The sequence below is a fragment of the Bison bison genome, unplaced genomic scaffold, assembly GCF_000754665.1.
Source record: "Bison bison bison isolate TAMUID 2011002044 unplaced genomic scaffold, Bison_UMD1.0 scf7180017864382, whole genome shotgun sequence".
Classification (NCBI taxonomy): Eukaryota; Metazoa; Chordata; class Mammalia; order Artiodactyla; family Bovidae; genus Bison; species Bison bison.
In genome coordinates, this window is record NW_011494954.1 from 4756517 (window position 1) to 4782512 (window position 25996).

A 25996-nucleotide genomic window follows, 5' to 3' on the forward strand; every position below is an offset into this window, starting at 1 on the left:
AGTCGCTTAAACATAGTCTAGCAAGAAAATGTGGTCAGTGGAAATCACTAAAATGTGTAATATATTTCCTTTTTGAGGAGTGCTTTCTTTTTACTGAGGTGAATAGAAAAATCTTTATAAGGTCTTTCATCGGTTTAGTCTTGATTCTTATTTTCCTTGTGAAGTTTTAAATTCCTACTAGAAACTTTTCCTACCATGAAGATTTCTAGTTAACCTAACCCCTAATGTTGGGGAGGGAGTATTGTAGTTTTTAAGATGAAAGGTGAATGTATTTATTTAGAAACTCAGTATTAAACTTTTCTTAAATTTGGTCTTTGGTTTGGCTTAGAAAAAGCTTGAACAGCTACTCCTGAAATACCCTCCTGAAGAAGTAGAATCTCGACGCTGGCAGAAGATAGCAGATGAACTGGGCAACAGGACAGCAAAACAGGTAACTGAGGAGATGGCTCCATATTGTTGGCATGTTTTTTATATTTTAAGTTATTTAAAAGACTGTGCTGGGTCTTTGCAGCTGCCTGCAGGCTTTCTCTAGTTGCAGCAAGTGGGGGTTATTCTAGCTGCAGTGCGTGAGCTTCTCATTGTAGTGGTTTTCTTGTTGTGAAACACAAGCTGTAGCATACAGGCTCAGTAGTTGTGGTGCACAGGCTAGTTCCCCTGCAGCATGTGGAATCTTCCTGGACCAAGGATCGAACTGATGGTCCCTATATTGCCAGGTGGATTCTTCACTACTGGACCACCAGGGAAGTCCCTGATGTGTTTTTTTGTTTTTTTTTTTTTTAAAGTGAAGGATAATGCAGCTAAAATCAGCAGATCTGCTCCTTCATTTTTAGCTACACAATACTATAGTATGTGGAGTTTTAAAAAATAACATTGTTTATTGATTTTAGAAACAACTCAAGATAGTTCTGCTTTGAATCATTACGAAATACTAAAAAGTAAAAATGTGATTTAGTATTTGATGAGTACAGCAGTTATGTGCTTTTGGGTTAGACTATGCTAATAGATTTGTGATAATGCCTTAATTAGTATTCCCTGGTTGTCTTTCTAAAAAAATATCTGCCAGCTTTCTCCTTCACGTTCCCATTGATATTAATAGATACGTTTTTATGCTTATGCACGAATGTTCACAAGTTGAAGATGTGTTTAGCTTAGGAATCAAACAGATTTAATTTAACAATTTTTTTGGTCCAAGTGTCTTTGGCAATTTAAAACTATTTCTAGATTTATGTAGCTATTAAGTTGTTACTATTCATTAAGATACACGTATATTTTTAAAACTATTTTGGTACTGAATGTCTTGTCATTCATTATGTTAAAAGGCTTGTCATGTTTCTTAGGTTGCCAGCCGAGTGCAGAAGTATTTCATAAAACTAACTAAAGCTGGGATTCCAGTCCCAGGCAGAACACCAAACTTATACATATACTCCAAAAAGGTAAAAAGAAAATTGGTGAAAGTAAACTTTAGATCTCAGATTAAGATCATCAAAGTCAGAGTTGCTGTGTAAAAGTATGTATGTTATTCAGAACAACATTATTTTATTTTTAAAGAAACTCACTCTAAACATTTTGTTACATTGAGCATAAGTGAACTTCAGTGTTTTCTTAGGAGTATGTTAGTTTATGTGAATGAATACTGTTTGAAAGGTATTAGATTGAATATATGTCAGAAAGGCCTTTGTAATGTTAAACTTTTTAGGATATTTGATTCTTTAATAATATAATCAATTTCTGTTTTATACATATGTTGTATAAATCCAATTTAATCTTCACTACAGTTCTTAAAAGTGTGGGTAGTATCACCTTCACTTTACTTATGTTAATATTAACAGCTACCTTTTATTCTTACTGTTGAATGCTCTGAGCTAGGTCCTGTTTTACAACCTTTTTTATAGATGAGAAAGCTAAGTACACTGAGTAAATTGCCTAGTCACATAGCTAGCGAGTCTGGGAATCATTGATCTTCTGATTCTGCTCCTAAGCCGCTTCGACCATTCTTTGCTTCTCTGTACAGTGAAAAAGCTATTGTAGAGCACTGCATGAAATTATAGCCAGTTTTTTGCTTTAATTGAAGGGGGGAAAAGCACATAATTGTCCTTCTTTCATTTTGTTGGTAAATCATCCTGATACCTTCCCTCCCAAAAACTGCCACCTTTCATACAAAGAGAAGCTAGGAGTGTGTCTAATGCTGTTACCCTTCCTTATTGAAGCTGACTATTTTATATAATTTTACATTAAGTATATTGTCCATACATCTCTATGTTTTAATATTTTTATTCTTTTCCAAACTTTGGAAGCTTGTTTTAATTTCTCATATTTTAAAAATATTTTGTATTTTTCTCTCCCCACTGTAGCATTGTCTATCTTAGGTGTGTAGAATTCATCCTATAACTTCAGAATGTTGGAACTTTAACAACCAGCATTTAACCTAATATCTAATTGTCCTGATTTCTGGGTTACCTTTAGATGTGTTGTACACCTCATGTTTTCACCACTAAAACGAGATGATGCTAACAAAAAGAATACTAAAGAAGCCTAAATGTGTTTCCTCCTTTGGGAATTTAATAAGCATTTTGACTGTAGAGATCTGGCCCAGTCATAGTTGTGATTCTTAGCCATGGTTAGAGTTCGAATTTTGAGATGAAACAATGGTTCTCCATGTAGCTTAAGTATTCTTCGTGGCTATGCTGTTAGTGAAGACAGGAAGTCTGCATAGTGGTTCACAGTGAGGCCATTGCTCCATATAGACCTAGTTTATAATCTTGGTTCTGCTACTTTCTAGCTGCAGCACTTTGAACATAAAAGTTCACCTCCTTGTGCCTCTGTTTTTTCACTTTTAAATTAGAGGTGATAATAACTGCTTTATAGGAATGTTTTGAGGATTAAGTGACATTGACGAAGGGTAAGCAGTCAATCAATATTAGATACTATTTTCAAACATTCATCGTGTTGGGGAAATTTTCATTTTACTTGATAGTTTTATATCTGGCTTTGGCTAACTTCATCCTCCTTGATTATCTATAAGATGACTTTAAGAGTTCAGCATGTGAATGCCAAGAGTGTGAAAAATGTTGGTGATACAAATACAAGCATGTGGTCCACGATACTCCATGTGGATATTCCCCCTATATTTCTAATTGCTTGTTTGGTTTGGTTTGTTTTTATTTAAGGCTTGTTGTGCTTTTAAAAATCCAGGTAGCAGAAAAAACAACCACATAAAAGTATGCTGAAGGATAGAGGTTCGACCCTTTTGATTAGACAGTCTTGCAGGAAATAGCATTTATATTTTTGATTCTTTTAATGATTGTCCACTATCCCAATTAAAAATTTGTTTTCTCACTTAGTCTTCAACAAGCAGACGACAACACCCCCTTAATAAGCATCTCTTTAAACCTTCCACTTTCATGACTTCCCATGAACCACCAGTGTATATGGATGAAGATGATGACCGATCCTGTTTTCGTAGCCATATGAACACTGCTGTTGAGGAGGCATCAGTAAGTTATATATACTGTATCTGTATCCTGCTGCTGCTGCTGAGTCACCCCAGTCGTGTCTGACTCTGTGCGACCCCACATCTGTCTTTATATTATACAGATCAGAATGCAAAATGGGAGCACCAGGATTTCCTGTTTATTCCTATTCTTCAGATAATGTTGCTTTCTTTTCTTTTGAATTAACTAGTTAAACTTGTTTTACATTGGGCTTTAAAAATGTTAAGAAGAAACTTTCAAGCTAATTCAAAAATAAACCCACATGCACCCATTATATAGTTTTAATGGTTATAAATTTGTGGCAATCTTATTTTTATCTATACTTCCTACCCACCCCAACTGTCTTTCTGGGATTATTTTGCAGCAATTTTCAGACATTATGAAATGTCATTATCATGTTTATTAAAAAGTAATCCTTTATATAATCAGATACACAGTTAGTTTACATTTTCCAAATTATAATTTGCAAAAGACCTCTTCCCACCCCCCCATACTTGTTTTGTTGAAAACCTGGGTTATTTGTCTTAGAGAATTTACCACAGTGTAGCTTTTGTTGTTTGCATCTCCTTGGTGTCATGTAACCTATTCCTCTGTTTTCTGAATCTCCTATACGTTGATAGATCTAGATAATTAATCAGATTCAGATTTGTTTTTTGTTAGGGTGGGCAGGACTACTTCGTGTATACTTTCATCAGTTTGATTGTCTCTTTCTTTTGACATAGCAGCCATTGATTGCTGCTTTGACCCATTAACTCATTAGATGTTACAAAATAATAAAATTCTTTCTTCATGTATTTGATAGAATATTCTGTAAAGTAACCCTGCCATCAACTATTTGATTATCCTAGATCAGATCAGATCAGATCAGTCGCTTAGTCGTGTCCAACTCTTTGCGATCCCATGAATGGCAGCACGCCAGGCTTCCCTGTCCATCACCAACTCCCGGAGTTCACTGAGACTCACGTCCATGCCATCCAGCCATCTCATCCTCTGTTGTCCCCTTTTCCTCATGCCCCCAATCCCTCCCAGAATCAGAGTCTTTTCCAGTGAGTCAACTCTTCGAATGAGGTGGCCAAAGTACTAGAGTTTCAGCTTTAGCATCATTCCTTCCAAAGAAATCCCAGGGTTGATCTCCTTCAGAATGGACTGGTTGGATCTCCTTGCAGTCCAAGGGACTCTCAAGAGTCTTCTCCAACACCACAGTTCAAAAGCATCGATTCTTCGGCGCTCAGCCTTCTTCACAGTCCAACTCTCACATCCATACATGACCACAGGAAAAACCATAGCCTTGACTAGACAAACCTTTGATTATCCTAAGGTACATGTAAAAAAGGCAGCATAATTGCTTGATCATCCCCTTTATTTTCCTGTTTTTAAAATAGTGAGTTTGGTCTCTAGTAGCCTCCAAAATGACTCATAAGGTTTTAAAATTTTTGTATTCTTATGAGTTTTTGGACTTATATTTATGTGCATTGACAAATTCATTGCATTGACATTATTGTCTTTATTAGTGTCCAAGTTGGCCCATTGGTTGGTTGTAACCTATTCAAGTTGGATTTTGAGATCATTTGACAAGATTCTAGTTGTCTTTTATAGCCTTCTTACTATCTGCTGGAACAAGGAAATTAAAAGCTCATCTTATATATTTCCTGCTTCAGAGCTAAAATTAGTTCTGTTTTCTTTTATTGAGAAATGGTATTTGGAGGCTCTGTCCCAATAAAATGGAATAAAAGTCTATGGATTTTCTTGGTGGCTCAGTGGTAAAGAATCTGCCTGCAATGCAGGAGACTCAGGTTCAATCCCTGTGTCGGGAAGATCTCCTGGAGAAGGAAATGGCAACCCACTTCAGGATTCTTGCCTGGAAATCCCCTGGACAGAGGAGCCTGGCAGGCTGTGGTCCACGGGGTCATAAAGAATTGGACATGACTTAGCAACTAAGCACACACACATCCTAATCTATGATGTTACTTGCTTTTGGATTGATCATTGTACTTAAGCCTGTACAGTGGACAGAACTGAGAAATGTTATATATTTGTTCAAATGAAAAGATATAATAAATTAATATTTTTATTTAAAATTCAACTTAGGACTTACGAGAATTTTACTTACCTATATTGATCTTTAATATGTATCATTTTTCTCCCATGCTAAAAATCCCAGTTGTTAGTGATAACAACATAATGCTCACTTTCTTTGTCTCACACTGGTCACAAGTAGTCACAGAATTTAATACCAGCACCACCATCAACAATATGATACTGAAAACAGGTTTTTTGGGTGGCCTTTTTTTGCCTTAGGATATATCCTACTATAGAAATAACGTCAAATCACACTTTTTAAATATTCTAGGATTAATTCCTCTTTGTGTTGTCATCCATTGGATGCTAATTTAGGTTAATTCTTTTCATTTTATTTTCCCTTCATAGAGATTCCTTTTTATTGCTGTTAATATTTTTTTACTTTACTATACTAAAATTCTTAGTAAGTAATGTGCTTCTGATTCCTCACTTAAAGGACATAAAGATTGCTTTGTATCTTTCCTTATATTTTGATTATATGTGGTAACTGGATAAGGAGATTTTAATGAAAAGTCAGCAGATAAAAGTAAATCTCATTTGTTCTTTTTCTAGATTAATCAAATATTGACTGTATACTTTTGTATCAGACTACCATAAAATGTCTATATTCTTAATTTTTTTGCTTTTTAAATTGTCTTTTGAAAAGCAGCTACTATCTGCTGTGTCTTAGGATATGACATTTATGTGTAATTTTATATTTTGTGAATATTATAATTACTCAGTTGAGTACTATTCACTTATATTTAAAACATAACAGGCTCTGCTAGAAGTCAGTTTGCATAGTTATGAACAAAAGTGTTTCAAAAATAGGTGTGATTGTAATTATTTTAGAGGGACTTGATGTAGATTGAGGATTTAAGAGGAAGACCCAAGGAAGTAATATCAAGGTCATCATTAAAGGAAGAATAAAATTTAGCTAGGTGAGGAGTGATGGTAGGATGTTTAAGAGAAATACATTTTGAGAAAATTGGTAAAATGTAGTATAGGTGGTTGAATTTGATTTAAGTTTTGTTTGATTTTGTTTATTTTTAAATGAGTACCAGTTCACACCATTCTGATTACTTTAATATAGCTATTTAAATGTTTATTTATGAACCCTCTACTGTAAAATTTATAGATTTCAGTTTCTCTTTTCAGAAAAGCAGAGCTAGAGAGAGAATCTGTATCCTGTTTTAACCCCACTTAAAATTAGTCATAGTTTTTCTCCTTTAAGTAACTTTAAAATGATTATAACTAGGAAATCTGTTTGTGGGTGAACATTTAAAAAAATATTTGTTTGGTTTATAACATTGTGTGTTTCATGTGTACAGCATTTTAACTCAACTAACGTATATTATAGCGTGCTTACCACCAATAATTGAGTTTCCATCTATAACCATACATTTGATCCCCTCTACCCATTTTTCCCACCCCTGCCACTTTTTCCTTCCATGGGAGGGACACCAATCTGTTCTCTATACTGGAGTGTGTTTTTGGTTTTGTTTATGTATTTATTTTTTAGTATTCTGCATGAGTGAAATCATGATATTTGTCTTTCTCCAAATAAGTGACTTATTTCACTTAATTGCCCCAAGTCCATCCCTCATGCTGCAGATGGCAAGATTTTTCTTTTTTAATGACTGAAGCGTTTGGAATTTTTATTTTTAATTGTGGCAAATACCCATAACATAAAATTTACCATCTTAGCCAATTTTGAAAAATTGGGCAAATGCTATACTTTGTGTAAACATCATTTTCCTTGATACAATATAAACATAGTACTAATAATATTTAACATGAGAAGCAGGAGGAATGTGAGGTATAGGGGTTGTCTGGTCCAGGATTGGAAATTGATGGAACATGGGATTAATGAATTGGAGGTGCTTTTTAGGAGGATTGTGGGAATCAGTGACCATGGGATCAGTCATGAGATAGCAAAGGAAAGAAATAGATACTGGGTGGCAGAGCACAAATAAATTGGGAGAATAGCAAGCAGTTAGTGTTTCATCTGTCAGCTTCAACTTTATATATTTGTGTAGTTTTTACTATTCTTTATACTCAGTTCTTTATAATCATCTTTGTAACTTAAGTTCATCCATTTAAGAGAAATGTACTGTTTTGATCATTGGAGTACTGAGCAGAAGGCAGAATAGAGATTGTTTTGCCTGTTTAAAGAAAATGCCATATTTACCTGAGGAAGCATAAAAATCTGTTAGATTGGCGAAGAGGAGCTTCCTGCAGATCAGGAAGAAATAGATTATAAGGAGTCTTTCAGGTCTCCATGAACTTGTTGGGAAGGGGTTGAGTTTGCATTAGTCTGTGGTATGGCAGAAGTGGGAGTCATGCTTATTCCCTGGTACTTGCATTATGAAGCTGCCTACTGTAGTTTAGTATTACTGTTGCATTAAGAAGCCCTCCAGAAGTATTAGTCTAAAATATTACTGGTACCAGCACTGATTTCCTATGAGCCCTAAAATGTTGAGGGTCTCTTTAAATGTGAAAAATACCTTGTCAATAGAAAAATATTCTTTATCAGTATTTCTCATACTAATTTGTTTTAATTGTCAAGCTAACTGGTTTTTTTTTTTTTTTTCCTCAATAGGATGAAGAAAGTATTCCTGTCACGTATAGGAATTTACCTGAATATAAGGAACTATTACAGTTTAAAAAGTTAAAAAAACAAAAACTTCAGCAAATTCAAGCTGAAAGTGGATTTGTGCAGCATGTAGGATTCAAGGTAAATTCTACTTAATTTTTCTATTAATTTAATTTTTGAAAGAGTGATAAGAGATATTTAAGGTGGTTTTCAGAGCTTTCAGCTCCACAACTTTCAAGCACACAGATAAAAGTAAGTTTAGCTCTTGTCCTATTCATTTATACAAAGTAGTGTGTCACAGTTAAACTGGTGTCACGAGATTTATGATTCAGTAGAAAGAAGAAAAATATACAGGTATACTTTGAGGTAATAGATGAGATCTGGTGTGTTCCCTGGTGGCTCAGATGATAAAGAATCTGCCTTACAGTGCCAGAGACTCAGGTTTGGTTCCTGGGTTGGGAAGATCCCCTGGAGGACAGAATGGTAACCTAATCCATGGGGTTGCAAAGAGCCAGACACAACTGAGTGACTAACACTTTCAGCTGCATTCAGGGTGGTATGGCTGTAGGCAACTTTGAGGTAGTATATGAAAGGCAAAATTTTTCTCTAGCTATTCTCAAACTTACCGAGATATAACTGACTAAAAATTGTAAATATTTTAAGGTATAAAAAAGTTTAAGATATAAAAAAAAGTTCACCTCACATAGTTATCTTGTTTTTTTGAGACAAGAACACTTAACATCTGCTCTCATAGCAAATTTCAGGTATTCAATGCAATATTATTAACTATATATACCATACTGTAAGGGGTTCCCCAATGATGCAGTGGTAAAGAATCCCCTGCCATGTAGGAAACGTGGGTTCGATCCCTGGGTAAGGAAGATTGCTTGGAGGAGGAAATGGCAACTCACTCCAGTGTTCTTGCCTGGAAAATTCCATGAAAAGAGAAGCCTGGTGGGCTGTAGTCTATAAGGTCGCAGAGTTGAATACAACTGAGCATGCACTTAATAGTCCCTCCGTTATAAATTCACATTCCACCCTTTTCCTCTGTACACTTACCAGTTTATAATTATACAACCCACACCAATATTCTTGTCTAACGAACCTCATGGACAGAGGAGCCTGGCGGGCTACAATCCATAGGGTCACAAAGAGTTGGACACAACTGAGCACACCTGTGCACACACACACAGACACACACACACCATGCTATACATTAGATGTGCAGAACTTACTCATAACTGAAAGTTTGTACCCTTTGACCAATGACACACATACCCTGCCTCCGGCCCCAGGCCCCGCAGCCCCTGCCCACCCTCAATAACCTCCTCTCTCTCTGCTTCTTTGAATTCAACTTTTTTTATTCTCCATTTAAGTGAGATCATATAGCATTTGTCTTTCTTTGTCTGACTTAATTCATTTAGCATCATGTCCTTAGGTTTTATTTATGTTGTCACAAATGGCTTTGACAGATTTCTTCCTGTCTTATGGCTGAATAATAGTCCTGTGTGTGTGTGTATGTGTGTGTAGAGGAGGACAGAGAACACCATTTCCTTTATCCATCCATTCACCTATAGAGCTATTTCTTTGGTTGTTACTATTGTTAATAGATCAGAAATTTCTTTTCCCCTTTCAGATTCAGTTATCTCTGCTGTTTTTTGTGAGTCTGGTAGAAATACATTTATTCATTCCACAAAATTTTGACCCTAACCCATTATATTCCAGGCACTTTGCTAAGTGCTAGGGGATTCAGCGATAAACAGACTCCCTTCCCTTATTCTGTTTTCATCTCATAAGTAATTTAGAGAAGTTAAATGAGCGAAATAGTTGCATATGACTAGAGTACACACTGGAGAGTAGTATGAGGCTATTTAGTTGCCTTGGAAATTTTGCCAAATTTTCTCCTTAAGTGTTGGAGAACTTTTGAAGAAGTTTAAGCAGAGAGTAATATGAAATTTACATTTAGGAAAGATCATTCTGTTTTCTTAAAATATATAACTCTTAGGAAGGCAGTGGGTTTACAGAGGGTAACTCTTAATCTCTGACTATAGTATTAAAATCTTTAAATAATAATTTGTTCTTGTATGCTTTTTTATGTAATTGGGGAAAAAAAAAAAGTAGAGGGGGAAAAAGATCACTCTGGCCTTAATATGGAGAATGAAGAGGAAGAAAGGCTAACAACAGACTGGTTGGGAGATTCTCCTGGTTTATTTAGACAAAAGATGAGAATGTCCTGAACTTGACTGATGGGTGTGGAAATAGAAGGATTAACAGATTTGAGAACACCGTAAGTGTTAGAACTGATTATACTTGGTGGGATTGGAGGAAGTAAAATTGAGGCCATGAACTACAGATTCACTGGAAGTGGTATACATAAAAACACTGATGTATGCTGTGACTGATAAGTTTAAAACAAAATTCTTGTACCTCTGATCCTCTAGAGTGGCCATTAGCCAGACTGCATTAAGTGATTCTCTTCTCTTGCTCTTTCAGTGGCCCTGCTTCTCCCCTTAGGGATTTTCCTAATTGACAACTTTGTCTTTTCAGGAAGAAACTGTCTCTACTTCTCATAATTCTATTGCAAAACCCAGCTGTGGCTAGTTTGCCAGTGTGTCAGCTACTCTAGTTGGCCTGATGATAAGAGAAACTAGAAATGACATTTACTTTGGTTTCTAAGTTGCACAGAACACACCTTGGCTCCCACAATGTCACAACACTGAGAAAGAGCTGCCTTTTCTTCTTGGTGGGCATTGGTTAATAGGAGCCTTCTTGGCTTTGGAAAGTGACTGAGTAAGATAAAAGTTCAGAGCGAATTTTGTGTTCACTTGGATTTATGTTAGTTATGGTAACCTGTTTTAAATAGTTCTGTAACATATTTGGATAGTTTAACTATGGTATTACGTCAGTGCTTCTCAATCACAGTCATTGTATACTGGTTTGAGGTACCTTTCAAGTAAGTAACTACTAATAATCAAATGCCCAGGTTTGCAGATGATTTTAGCTGAATACTTTTTCTCTCTGAATCTTTATTAGTGTGATAACTGTGGCATAGAACCTATCCAGGGTGTTCGGTGGCATTGCCAGGATTGTCCTCCGGAAATGTCTTTGGATTTCTGTGATTCTTGTTCAGACTGGTAAGTGTTTCCTTCACTGTAGGTCTTAAATTTTGACAAGAGCTTCTCAGCTACTAGTGAGTTTGATTTCTTAAACTACTTAGAAAACCACCACATTTAATGCATTAAACTTTGCTGTTCTAGACAATTAAGAAATTTTCCTTAATCATACCACATCTCAAGTAACTTTCCATTAGAGATTTTGATTAATGGATTTAAACAGGAAGAGCCATGAGGAATTTGAGAATATCTCCAGCAAAATGCAAGCAGTACCATATAATGATGTGTTTGTGTATGTTTTCATTGCAGCCTTCATGAAACAGACATTCACAAGGAAGATCACCAACTAGAACCTGTTTATCGGTCAGAGACATTCTTAGACAGAGACTACTGTGTGTCCCAGGGCACCAGTTATAATTACCTTGACCCAAACTACTTTCCAGCAAACAGATGACATGGAAGAGAACATCATACACTAGTCCTCTTCAACACATAGCAATGGTATCATTGTGAATTATGTGCACAGTTTGGAAAGATTCTCTGCTTTCCCTGAAATGACACTCACAGCATGACAGCTTCCTGAGTGTTCTCGTCAAGTCCAGCTCTGCACCGTTGTGGCTCTAGATCACTGTTCAGCAGCTGAACATTCCTGGTGAGCGAAGGGTTTCCCTGGTGAAATTCTCACCACCACCTTAAAGCCTTTTAGGTGGTGATCTTAAATGGGGGAGACGGAAACGAGAGCACATATTAAAGAGAGAGTAAATTCCAAAGGTTTCAAAGAACTTGGTCATAAATATGCTAATGAGAAGACAAAGTATTTATATTAAAACAGTTTAGTAGCTTTCAGTTTTGTGAAAATAGTTTCCAGCACAGAAACTGACTTCTTTAGACAAAGTTTTAACCAATGATGGTGTTTGCATCTAGGATATATACACTTTAAAAGAACTCACTGTCCCAGTGGTGGCCCCTGATGGCCTTTAGTAAATTGGAGCTGCTTAACCATATTGATGTCTAATTTCTTTTAACCAGAATGAACTGTCCTTATTACCAACAGTGAAGCACTACAGGAGGCAGCTGTGGCATTGCTTCCTTAACCAGCTCATGGTGTGTGAATGTTATAAAATTGTCACTCAGATATATTTTTTAAATGTAATGTTATATAAGATGATCATGTGATGTGTACAAACTATGGTGAAAAGTGCCAGTGGTAGTAACTGTGTAAAGTCTCTAATTCACAATATTAATTTCTTTAAAATACACAGCCTTCTGCCTCTGTATTTGGAGTTGTCAGTGCAACTCATTGAAGAAAACTGCCTAATATAAAAATCATATATATGATAATAATTTCCCTCTTTTGTAGTCTGCACAAGATCCATAAAAGATTGTATTTTTATTACTATTTAAACAAGTGATTAAATTTAGTCTGTGCAGTGAGCAAGAGTTCACATGCATTCTTTTATACTGCTGGATTTTGTTGTGCATCATTTAAAACATTTTGTATGTTTCTTCTTATCTGTGTATACAGTATGTTCTTGAATAATGTTCATTTGTCAGGAGAACTGTGAGAAATAAACTATGTGGATACTGTCTGTTTATATTATAGAATGCTTGTTGTGACTTCCTTTGGTTAGATTTTGGATTTTCTTTTTTAATGAGTGTTAAAACAAATTTTTTTTAGGTTTTTTTTTATTTACCTGTCCTTTAAGAAGAATATGAACTATATGATGGAAAAGGGTAAACTTGAGAAACTCTGTAAAAGATGGTAATGTTTTCACTCAGAGTGTTTGCTGAGACACTAAACTAGGTTTAAAAAAAGAATGCATACCATGGTTAAATAAAAAAGGCAATAATTAATGTCCAGATGTGAAAACTAAACTTATGTTGAAAATTTTTACTTATTCTTTTTGATGAAAGTAAGCCTCCCCATGTGTTACATAAGTAGTTTTTTAAAATCACTGTATTCTCTGGAAATTATTATTGATTAATGGGAAATGTAAATATTCTAAGATTAATTAAGTATACTGACACAATTTTTAGTCTCGTTTTTTCCAGTTTTAAATCAAGGGGACATTATTTACCAGTCCTCTTCAATACATTATAGTGTACTGAAATTATACCCTGAATTTTTTAATTGAGAAAAGTAATATAATTTTAACTATAGAAATATGAGAATTTTAAAAGTAATATATTGATTAAAGTATACTGATGATTTTGGTAAAATATATCACATCAGAAAAAAGGGAAATGGACTTCAGCTAAACTTTATGCCCTGAAATTATTAGTTGGGGGAAGAAGAGGGGAATCAGCAGTTTGGGCATTTGGCTGTTAAACTGCAAGTGAATATTCCAGAAGCTCTACCTTCAACTTGTGGTAAGATAGTAGGTGGCACTGATGGTAACTTCTGTAACTTCTATGTTTGTATAGGAATAATACCAATCAATTTTGAAGAACCATTCAGAGCCATTCAAAAATCCCATAAACTATCGTGTATGCTTTGAAAGAGTGATAACAAACCCACTTAAATTTTTTTTTTAAGGGCAAAAGATTTTTGAAAATTTTGAGTGACAAAGAGGATTCTTTTCTGCTTAAGCAAAGATGTGTTTATTTTGCATTTTTCAGCTCTAAGCAAATAGTCCTCATGACTTTAAAAGGGTAGTAGTTAGTGGTAGTGTGTATTGTTGTTTTAATTTGAAGATTGCAGGAATGGGCAGGGCTGTCATATTTGCAAGTAGGCCTTCCATCTCCTACATGGAAGCTTTGGCGTTGAGACAAACATAGACCTACTTGTTAAAGCATCACTTATTCAGTAGTATGCAGTAGGTCAGTTGTATTTTCTGAAATACTATGCTCAAGTTATTTGCTAAGAACTGAAGGAACTTCTGTTGCTGTTCAGTCGCCCAGTCGTGTCCGACTCTTTGCAACTCCATGGACTGCAGCATGCCAGACCTCCCTGTCCCTCACCATCTCCTGGAGTTTGCCCAAGTTCATGTTCATTGCATCGTTGATGCTGTCCAGCCATCTCATCCTCTGACACCCTCTTCTGCCTTCAGTCTTTCCCAGCATTAGGGACTTTTCCAGTGAGTCATCTGTTCACATCAGATGATCAGAATCCTGGAGCTTTGGCTTCAGCATCAGTCCTTCCAGTGAATATTCAGGGTTGATCTCCCTTAAGAACTTTTAAGGACACCTAAAACCACTGCTTTCAGGTTTAGGCAGTGGAAATTTTGTTTGGTGTGATATGCACTAAGAATAATAGCAAACACTGATAGAGTGCTTGTTATGTGCCAAGCAAGCGTATAGTAACAGATTTAATCCTTACAATTTTATGAGGCAGGTTCATTTATTATCCTGGTTTCATATCAGGAAGTCTAGCCAGAGAGGTTAAGTAACTTGCCCAAGGTCAATATGGTTAGTAACGTGGTGATGCTTAGATTTTAACCCAGACAGATTGCTCCCAGGTCAGCGTCTGCCTCACTACCCTATTTCCTGCACAAGAATATTCCCTTTGTCAGGGGTCACTGAGGTGTTGGAGGTGAAGGTGTGCAGGAGTTGCTTTTCTGTCTTATTCTGGTGCGCTATGCATCCTAGAGTATAAATCTGAGCAAGCATCCAGGTTTATAGCTCAGAATAGAGAAGCACATCTGTGGCTGGGGAAAAAGCACTCAGCTTGCCCTGTGATGAAGTACGGAAACAAACATAATTTACGTCTTCTAATTTGACGGCAAACATGTGGTCATAAGGCTTTTTAGGCAAAGCTGGGACTAAAGGCTTGGGTCTCCTGCCTCAGGTACAGTTTGTTTTCCCTGCATGTTTGGTACCTCTCAGCATAGTAGTATGCCATGTCCATTTTTCTCTCCTTTTCCCTTTTGTTTAAATTGCAGAACACAACAATTTACTGGGGTATGAAGAACATTTTTTTATGAAATGAAAAAAACAGTATATGACATGTAGTAAGGATAAATACTTTGCAAAAATTCTATGTTATAAACATAAGAATGGCATGCTATATAAATTACTATATTTCTTACTGTGGGTAACAAAGTTTGAACGCTGTTATTCTAGGTACATTGAATGGACTTGAAAGTCTCCAGATAACAAGTAGGTTTTTCCACAAGATTATGCAGGTATTGTTCTATGTAGGTTCTAAAGGTTAGTTTTTATTTCATATCTTGATGAACAATGTGCTTCTATTTATATGATCCTGAGGTGGCCTGGGGGGAACCTTTTCCCTTAAAGTTCAAGTAGCTGATTAAATGGATTTTTGAGCATGGTGTCACATTTAGCTCCATGAAGACAGAGACCATCCGTGTCTACCTTTATACCTACGGTCTGGCTCTTGGTAGATTCTCAATAAATATTTATTGGTAATAGGACTGATGTTTTGGTTACATTTTTTTCTCTAGAAAGTTAGAAAAATCACCTATGCCTGAGTGTCTGCGAGTGCGTCTGTGGGACCCTTAGAAGATTTGCCTCAGGAGATCTTTGCAGGACTCTGGGAAGACTAAAGGATTATTACATCCTGTCTAATCTAGAGGATGTGGTTCAGACCTAGATGGCTGAGATTTTGGTCCTCCCTGGGAGCCCATTTTCTTCCATGTTTTTAGAGTGATGTAATAGAAACTAGAATGGAAATTCTGGGTCCTAGTCTCAGTTGTTTAAATGAGACACTCAATAAATGTTGACAAAGAACTACCTTTTATTGAGCACTAGGAACTAGTAAATGATTTACACGTATTATTAACCTCTTTAATCCTCACAACACCTCTGTGAGGTTACTTATGATTGTGACCTCCACTGTACATATGAGAAAACCAAGGTTCAGAGGATTTAAGTGTTAGCCCTCCATAATGATGGCTATGTGTAGAACTGAGGATACGGAGCCTTGCTTTTCTGAAGCTTATATTCTAATGCCGAAGATCTACAGTAAACAAGTAAATAAAAATACTTTATAATTTTAGGCAGAGATAAATGCTGTGAAGAAAAATAATGCTTGAAAAAAAAAAGAATTATCAGGACCAGTCTGTCATTTAGAAGGAGTACTCATAGAACACCTCAACAACAAGAGTCAGTTTGAACAGAGACCTAAATGGGGTGAGGGATTTAGCCTTGTGGATAATCTGGAGGAAGAGGCAGAAGGATAGCATGGCCAGGGATCCTGACCCATTAGAGAGCTTAGCTTATTCAGGCAACAGAGGGCCAGTGTCATTTGAACCAGAAGAGCAAGAGGAGAGTGGTAGTTGTTGGGGTGAGAGAGGCTACAAGGCCAGATCAAGTGAGGCTCTGAATGTAGATCATTGTAAAGGAGTTTGTGTTTTGATATTTTATACATACAGACAAGGTCTTCTTCCAGGGGCAGAGACCTCTAAAGTCCTTTCCTACTATACAATCGTACGACTTTAGTGATGTCATGTCAAGCCATTCGAATCAGTAGACTATTTTAGCAGTTTTGTAGAAGACTTGATTTGTACCTCTAGATACTCTTTGGGGCAAAGCCATTTACCCCTGCTAATCTTTTTTTCTTAAGAGGGTAGCCAACTGCAGCCATAAAAGCCATGGCTGGGCTTGTCTGCTGCCCTGCTGTCTGTCAAAGCTGTGGTGGGCATGGACTGTTTACCAATATGTGGTATGTGTTTAAAGAATGTTAATCTCAACAAAGAGTCATTTTGTGTTTTCTGGCACAACTGATAATTTTCATCCTGTAACTCTCTCTCTAATTTGCTCAAATACTCCTTGTGTTCCCCTGTAGAGAGTGTTACAACTTGGGGTAGTAATAAAGTATTTGACAACTGTGTGAGCTGTAGGAACATGCCCCTTTTTGTTAATAGAGACATAATTGTAACCAAAGAAATTTAATTTCTTCTTTAGCAAACACTGACATTTCTGTTTAAGAATGACTGCTAGAGTAAAAGGAAATATGAAAATTACCATGTATCATGAATACACTAAGAGTGCTCTCTGTAATAGCTCAAAACTGATCTATGGCCAAAATTAAAACCATATGAGCATATCATAAATCTCAACTATTACTGTGTTTGCCTTTGAAATTCTGTTTGGAATAAGGCTTCAAATGCTTTCCAGAATGATGTGAGTTACAAATAAATAGAAAAAGAGTTATCCTGTGTTCCATTTATTTTATTTGTACATATCCATTTCAAGAAAAAAAAAAAAAGATTTAAAAAATACAATCTGTCCCAGAAATGAATCCTTCAATCCTGCACAACCATTGAAGAAAAAAAAAATCATGCAAATTGAAACTGTGGTATTTTGTAGTGACTAAATGCAATTATTCCAGTAGAATATATAAGAAACTCTGACTTGGCAGCTGGTAGCACAAAAGAGAACCCAAACTTCACTGGTTTGATTTGAGGAAACACAATTTTACATATGGATATAAGGCTTGCAAACCTCTGTAAAGGGCCTTTATGGAACAAATACAGCATTAAACTCTGATAAACATTGTGTACTGACATGCCCCTTCCTCCCACGTCAGTTTTGTTATTACATTTCTTACTCGCTTGGTAACTACACAGGTGACACAAGTTGATGTTAGCCCAGTGAATGCAATAACAAATCACCTCATGCTTTTAAATTCTGTGTGGTCATTGGTATTAATTATAATTCCCCAGATGCACCAACTGTTTTATAGAAGAGTCTAGGTTAGACAGTTTATCCAGTTTGTTCTCTTAGCCAATATGACAGTATTCCAAGTAGCCAGTTTTATAGAAATGAATAGAGAAATGTTATCGGTGACTAGTCTAGATTTTGCTATCTTGGAAAAAGCTATACACTTTCAAATTTTAAAAAGCTTTTATAACATTTTTAGAAATTTAATCAAATTTCTTAGGAACAGTTGGTGTTCACTTGTTAACCCAATCTCTGTGGTTCTGAGCTGGATGAGACTTTGAGGAAACAGCTTCCAGAGGGCGATGCCCCAGCTTGCCCCCCATATTAAGGGCCTTCAGTTCAGTAACGAATCTTGAAGAGAGGAAGGGAGATGTGATGTGGCGTTAAGGACGCTAACTCCTCCCTCTCTGAGGAGAGTAGAATCAAATGATTAGTCCTGAAGGCACAACTGACACCGACGGGCACTGCACTGCTGTTCACGGACTAATTTAGCTCTGAGGTGACAGAAAAGAGTGCGTGCTGTGAGTGCAGACTGCTGTCTGACTGAGGAAGAAAAGGCTGGATAATACCAAATACACCATGCATGATTTCCACACACCTCTCAGGTCAAGCTGGGAAGCAAACAGCAATGTCAGGATTTTGAGGCGGGGGACACACAGAAGGTTTAAATTGAAACATACTGTGTTAAGCGATGAACCTTTTAATATTTTTCTCTGTTCCACTGTCAACATACATGCATTTTTGCCTTCAGAAAATAGAGTCAATAGCTGTGCAGAGTTGAAGAAAAACTTCTTCTGGTGTGCCCTCTGCATTTATCTGTGTAAAAGGAAGAAAGAGAAAGTTTGTAAGAAATGTTTATAAATAAGACCATTTTTAGTAATAAAGATTACCTGCTTTTAAGTTGCAGTGCAAAAGTTTAAAACACAGGACTCCAAAGCCATGGAGAAAAGAGTAGTTGTTTAAAAACTAGGTGCCTAATTAACATAATGAGATACCACTACACAACTATTTGAATGGGCAAAGTCTAAAACATCAAATGCTGGTGAGGGTGGGGAGGCACAGGAATGACGGGAATGCAAAATGTACAGCCACTTGGGAAAACCATTTGTCCATTTCTTACAAATTAAGCATTCTTAGCATATGATCCAACAGTTTGTGCTCCTTGGTACTTAGGCAAATGAGCCCACACAAAAACCTGCACACAGGGTTATAGGAGCTTTATTCATGATTGCAAAAAGTTGGAAGCAACAGAGATGTCCTTAGTTAGGTGAGTGGATAAATAAACTGTGGTGCATCCAAGCAATGGGATATTATTTAGAGCTCAAAGGAAATGGGCTGTCAAACCATGAAAAGACATGGAGGAAATGTAAATACATATTACTAAATGAAAGAAGCCAATCTCAAAAGGCTGCATACAATATAACAACGGAAAAATGACAAAACTATGGAGACATAGTAAAAATATTGAGTTGGGGGGAGAGAGGAATGAGTAAGTGGAACACATGGTTTTTATGGTAGTGAAACTATTCTGTGTGGTACTGTAACCATGGATCCACGCTGCTATACCTTTGTCAAAACCCATAGAACATGCCATGCCAAGAGTGAACCCTGGGACTCCCATGGTGGTTCAGTGGCTAAAGACTCCGTGCTGTCAGTGCAGGGGCCCAGCTTTTATCCGTGGTCAGAAAACTAGATCCTGCATGCCACACCTAACTGTCTGCATGCTGCAACGAAGATCTTGCATGCTGCAACTAAGACCCCGTGCAGCCAAATAAAAGTGAGCCCATAATATCAATTCTGTTGAGTGGTGATGATGTGTTGATATAAGTTCATCAGTTATACTGTATGTGCTGCTCCTGTGTGGGATGTTTAGTGGGGGTCGGGGTGGGGGGTGGTTTTTCTGGTTGTGCCTTGTGGCTTGCAGGATCTCAGTTCCCTGACTAAGGATTCAACCTGGACCATGGCAGTGAAAACTTGGAATCCTGACTACTAGAACCTCCAGGGAATTCTGTGTAGGATGTTGATAGTGGGAGAGGTTGTGTGTGTTTGGGGCCAGGGAGTATATACTCAAGTCTTTCCATGACCTTTAACAATAATTTGTTTACCTCAATAGGCTCCTAGTCTTTGCTGCTGTTGTTAGTGCTCGATTTTGCGGTGAACCTAAAACTGGCCTAACAACAACAGCAAAGACTAGGAGCCTATTGAGGTAAACAAATTATTGTTAAAGGTCATGGAAAGACTCAAGTTAGTTAAAATGAGACTTCTGAGTGTTCTGGAGTGTTTGGGGCAGGGTATGAATAGGGCAGAAGTTGGGGGATAAGAGGGATGAGTGCGGAGAAAGCAAAAGCTGGGACCTCAACTTGCAGGGGTGCTAGATGCTAAGGCAGAGTCCTCTTGGAGACTTGATACACCGGGACAAGGAGCCAGCTACAGAGGAAGCGGAGGGGAGCTGATTTTCTGGGCATGAAGGCACTACTATCCCTTCCTTTCAAAATTCCCTAAAATCGTGCCAATTGCTGAGGTTTGTCCCACTGCACACGTAGTGTCCATAGAAAGTAGAAGCCTGGTGATTGGAATGAGACTCACAGAAGGGTTGGGGCAGTGAGCTTCTTCAGACTTCATCTCCAGAGGTTTTCATTTGGTGAGTTTGGGCTGGCCTTCTAATCTGCATATTTCATAAGTTCTCCCAATGATCTTGATGTGGGTCATCTTGGCCCACACTTTGAGAAACACTAGATGATTGGTCCTGTCTACGTTCTTTGTGCAAACTAGTTTCAAAGGAAGTGGGGAGGCTAGAAGAATAGGTTGGGATGAGCTTGTATCTCCATAGATTTGCCTGTTTGGACATTTTATATAAATGGAATCACATAATACGCAGTCTTTTGTGATTTTTCTTTCACTAAGCATGTTTTCAAGGTTCATCCGCACTTTGTCCCTGCCACTGCTTGTTGTCCTGCTGAGCAGTCCTCTAACACACCTTTTCAAATACTGGGAGGAGGGAAGAGAAAAAGAGACTGTAAATTCACTTTCCTCACCTCCTCTCACGGAGGGTGGGTGAGCAGAGGTAAATCCATAGCACAGGCTTATTATTTACATGATCTGTGACTGTATCAGTGCAAGAGGTATCAGGTCTCTGTTCCCCAGGAAGTTCCCTGAGCAGAGACTCTACAACCTTTCAGTACATCCTTGTAAGTTTTCTCTCCTTGTTTCCAATGCTTTGTACCTGGCACAAACACTTCCCAAAGTTCACTCCAATCTCCTCCAGAAGAAGCAGCTAATTACGGATTGACCCCCAAGTCACCTTCTACTTTATTTGCATGTAGGCTTTCTCATTATAATTATCTAATCCAGGGATGCCTGTAGAGGGCTTTTCGGTTTGGTTACAGCCTCTGCTTCATTTGGACAAACCCTAACTAGTTATAGTTACCCTAACTATATTTTGCAGTTTCCTCTTTATCTGTTCTCCATAATGTCTTGTTGAACTCTAGTTGCATTTAACTGACCTAACACGTCCCCTATTTCTACTAACTAGTCCTGTAACATTTCCCTCTTCCAACCCACTCTTTTCTAACCAATGCCACCCAGCACTTGTAACCTTACATGCTTTTCTAAATTTTTCTTCCTTCCAAAAGAAACTCACGCTTATGTTTCCCACTTCTTGTCTCCTATCTAATACGCATCATGTTTCCTAACACTGATAAATTATTCGTACAAAATATTTCTTTTAAAAGAACACTGATTACATCCTCTCTTTTTTCCTCCATTTTTTTGTTGATTGATAACCTGCTAATTTGGTATAATGGCAGTGTCAAAGTCATATAATTTGGTTGACTGTTAACCAGAATTTCTTCTAGACTGATGAAAACACATTTGTTCATTATAACAACATTTCTTTCTAGTGTTAACTTTCCCTACTTGTCATCGTAATGAAATAATGGCTCTTTCAACATTTTCAAGTGGTTGCAGTTCACTGTGATGTTCAACTTTTTACTTCTTGGCCAGATATAACCTACCACTATCCCAAATATCTACACAGCCAGCTCTTTGATGACAGGGCCATCACTCAGCATTTGTACCCTCAGAGCTTGACTCTAGAGAGGTAGGCAAAGGAAAGAGAAGTTGAATGAAAGAAAGTGTCCTCTCCAAGTGACACTTTCCACCTCTCCACTGGATCCTCTCCAATGATCTCACTCCTAGGCATATGTTTGGAGAAAACTATTATTCAAAAGAATACATGCACCGTAGTGTTCATAGCACTATTTACAATAGTTATGACATGGAGGCAACTTAAAGGTCCATCGACAGATGAATGGATAAAGAAGATGTGGTACATAGATACAATGGAATATTATTTGGCCATCAAAAAGAATGAAATAATGGCACTTGCAGCAACCTGGTTGGACCTAGAGATTGTCACAATAAGTGAAGTAAGTCAGAAAAAGACAAATACCATATGGTATTGCTTATTTGTGGAATCTAAAAATAATGACAAATGAACTTATTTACTAACCAGAAAAAGACTAATAGACATAGAAAACAAATTTATGGTTACCAAAGGGAAAAGGCATTGGGGAGGGATAAATTAGGAGTTTGAAATTAAAATATACATACTACTGGGTGACTCCCTGGTGGCTCAGACAGTAAAGAATCTGCAATGCAGGAGACCCAGGTTCAATCCCTGGGTCGGGAAGATATTCTGGAGAAGGGAATGGCTACCCACTCCAGTACTTGCCTGGAGAATTCTAAGGACAGAGGAGCCTGGCGGGCTACAGTGCATGGGGCTGAAAAAGAGTCAGGCATGACTGAGCAACTAACACTTTTCACTTTTCAGACTACCTTATGTAAAATAGATCAACAACAAGGACCTGCTGTATAGCACAGGGTGGTGGTAGTGGCGGTGGTATAGTCGCTAAGTTGTGTCTGACTCTGGTGACCTCCTGGGCCCCCAGGCTCCTTTGTTCATGGGATTTCTCAGGCAAATATACTTGAGTGGGTTCCTTCTCCAGGGGACATTGCCGACCCAGGGATCGAACCCGTGTACCCTGTATTGCAGGCAGATACTTCACCACTGAGCTACCAGGGAAGCACAGGAGCTGTACTCAATATCTTGTAATAACCTATAATGGAAAAGAATCTTAAGAAGTATGTATAAATATATATGTATAATGGAATCACTTTGCTGTACACCTGAAACTAACACATCGTAAGTCAACTATGTTTCAATAAAGGTTAAAGAAAAAAGAAAAAGTACCCTCATTTTCCCATTCCTTCTTCCCTTTCTTTACATAAACAGGCTGTTGTAGGGCCAGAAATACACTGTTGGAGTCTATTTTCTGATCCGCAATCTGGACTTTATAGAATGGTATGGGATTCCCCTCTGTAAAAACTGGGCAACTTTGTTTCAGATACAAGGGCTAATGAGAACAAGCATCTGAAGGGCGACACTTGATATTTTCCAATGGAGGGGACTTGGGGGAGGAAGGCATTTCAATGGGATCGTGTCAGTCAGGCCAAGGCTGATGTTTGGGGGGAGCTGCGAGCTGGGCTGCAGGAGTGAGTCATGCCCTGGAGCTTTAACTGGACCATTTCCCGTTTCTATTTTCATCCAATACCTCCCTTCTTCATTTTGCTTTGTGGCTTAAATCCAGGGATTTATTTATTTAATTAAAGAAAAGAAAGCTACTCATTGCCATCCAGAGTCACGTGCTGTGGTGTGTGCCTCTGTGGAGCCCAAGGACGTGAGGAGATTTCAAGACAAAATCAAATAATCAGGCTTTCTAGATGGAGAAAGCAGCCTTTGACTCCAGTGAGTAGGAAATCTATGAAACTAATCTGAGACCCTCATTAGGCCCCAGAAGCAAAACTCTGAGAATAGAATTTTAGAGCCAATGAGATGCACACACACACACTTGTGTGTGTGTGTGTGTGTGCATGTGGGCATGAGCATGTTGGGAAAAGAATGGGTTGGACTTTTATGGAGCGAAAGAGAGCCCAAGTAACAGAGTGGGACGAAAGCCTTCTGTCTACTCTCCAAATCTGTCCTCCAGTTCTTGAGCAATTACCTGGACATTTCCTTAATCTCATCTAATACCCACAAGGGGAATATTTTAAGAGAACAACCAGTGGCTTTTATATTTTCATATGTAACTGTGGAACTCATAGGAAATGGAAAAGAACCAACCTCCTAAGTGCTTTCTAAGCAACAGGAACTATTCTCGGTGCTCACAACTTCAGCAAATTTAAACTAGCTCACAAGGCACTAGTGTTAAGTCTTTAGTGAACAGATGAGAATCCTGTGTAAACGGCACACTAACTGTTCAGTGTGAAGAGAGCTTCCTCGGCAATTGTGCAAACTCAAAAATATGGTGTCCTCCCACTTACAGTCAGTTTTCAACATGTCATCAATGCTGATAATATCAATGTACAGCAACCTTCTTTACCCAGGAAGAGTGAAAGTAAACCCCATGATCTTACCCCAAAGGAGCTCCAGTTCTAAATCAGCTGAGTCGGAATGTACGAGGTTTTCATATCTTTAATTTAATTGAAAACCAGGTAAGTGGATTTGCTTGGAGAACTTATTACCCTTCTTGTTATGAGACTTGATATAAAGTCCTGCAGTTAAGTGACCAATATACAAAAGAATTTTTAAACAAGAAAACTAAAGGCCAGCGAATAGGAGCTATGATTAAATTTCTGAGGTTTCACCTGACTTCTCAAAGGAAAACTAATCAGAGATAATATTTCTGCTCAGCTGTCAGCGGAACAGATCATAAATTAGGAAAGTAGTTATATCACCCTGGGATTGGCACGTTTTGTCTACTCTTTTTCTTTAGTTCTATGAATTTATGAACCATAAAATAGTCAGCTGTTTTAAACACTGCCTAGATCGAGTGTTTTTCCTGAATTTTCCCACACTATTCAAAACATTGCTTGAGTTTCATTTTTCATGTATTGGCGCCATGGGGCTCCTGGGACAAACCCAAGCTGCCACTGAGTGATTTATGCTGATTGTGTGGGCCACCTTCTTCCTCTTTCACCCCGTCCTCTGTTCAACCACAGGGATCCCTATCGCCAGAGGGGAGGGGTGCTTAGAACTTGTGCATGTCTGTGGACAATCATCAGATGCACTTTTGCAAAGTTAGGATCATGAAAAAGGCTGCCCCTGGGGAGTTGTCCACTTCATTGATCTGGTCACGTCACACATTCCTTCTCACTCTCAAGGCCTTAGAAAGAAGGAGGACAATGTACCTTTACTTTAAGGACGAGCTTTAACAAAAATACAAGGATGATTCATAATCTGCACGTTGATGACTGCTCTTTTCACAGGACTTCCCAGGGTAACAGCAGTCTGCCCGTTTAAACTTGCTATTCTATTTCCTTCCTTCTCCTCCTCCCAATTTTGTCCAAAGTTTACATTTGACTAGCAGATCTTTTCACAGATATGGAAAAAAACCAAACTATCCTTTCTAAAAGTGACCTTTCTAAACAGATCTGATCAGCCATGTCCCTGCTTGAAATGACTCTGTGGTTCCCTTCCTTACTTGCAGGACTTAGTTCAAACTTCCTTGAAGAAGTTAGGACTACCCAGGATACAGTAGCTACCAGCCACAGGTGGCTTCGGAACACCTGAAATGTGGTCAGTACACCAGAGGAATTAAGTTTTTGATGTTCTGTAATTAAAATTAACTTTAAAAACTAATACTTGACTCAGTTATTGGAAAATTAAAAATATATTTGAACAACTTGAGTGTGTGAAATCTACCTTTTCAATTGTAAATTTTATGAAATACAAATACCATTCTAGTATTTCTGATGAAAATTTAGCACGTGAATTGAGATAGGCTTAAGTACCAGATTTTGAAGACAGAGATTAAAAAAAGAATGTAAAACCATCTCAATATTATTTTTTATATTGATTACATGTTAAAATGATAATATTTAGGCTATATTAGGTTAAAGAAAATATATTGTTAAATTAATATGACTTGTTTTTTGCTACTTCTTTTTTTCTTGGTGAACGAGAATACTAGGAAAATGTAAATTACCTACTTGGCCCAGATCATATCTCTACTGGATAATTCCTTCTAGAAAATTTATTGCATAAGGGAGGAATG

General features: G+C 37.5%; 2 protein-coding genes across 7 annotated transcripts in view; one reads left to right on the forward strand and one right to left on the reverse strand.

The window, feature by feature from the left end:
* Window positions 1-12863, forward strand: part of ZZZ3 (zinc finger, ZZ-type containing 3) — a 119687-nt gene extending 106824 nt beyond the window's left edge. For all 5 annotated transcript variants that reach the window (XM_010857598.1, XM_010857601.1, XM_010857597.1 and 2 more), the window contains 6 exons: window positions 329-430; window positions 1338-1433; window positions 3342-3494; window positions 8152-8286; window positions 11179-11279; window positions 11568-12863. In XM_010857598.1, coding sequence (XP_010855900.1) covers window positions 329-430; window positions 1338-1433; window positions 3342-3494; window positions 8152-8286; window positions 11179-11279; window positions 11568-11712 — 732 coding nt within the window. In that variant the 3' untranslated portion in view covers window positions 11713-12863. The remainder of the gene's footprint in view (window positions 1-328; window positions 431-1337; window positions 1434-3341; window positions 3495-8151; window positions 8287-11178; window positions 11280-11567) is intronic.
* Window positions 12864-17375: 4512 nt separating this feature from the next.
* The window catches only part of AK5 (adenylate kinase 5), a 263180-nt gene continuing 254559 nt past the window's right edge, over window positions 17376-25996 (reverse strand). Inside the window, exon 14 of one of the 2 annotated variants that reach the window (XM_010857602.1) lies at window positions 17376-18698. In XM_010857602.1, coding sequence (XP_010855904.1) covers window positions 18630-18698 — 69 coding nt within the window. In that variant the 3' untranslated portion in view covers window positions 17376-18629. The remainder of the gene's footprint in view (window positions 18699-25996) is intronic. The other variant, XM_010857603.1, reaches the window with a different exon arrangement.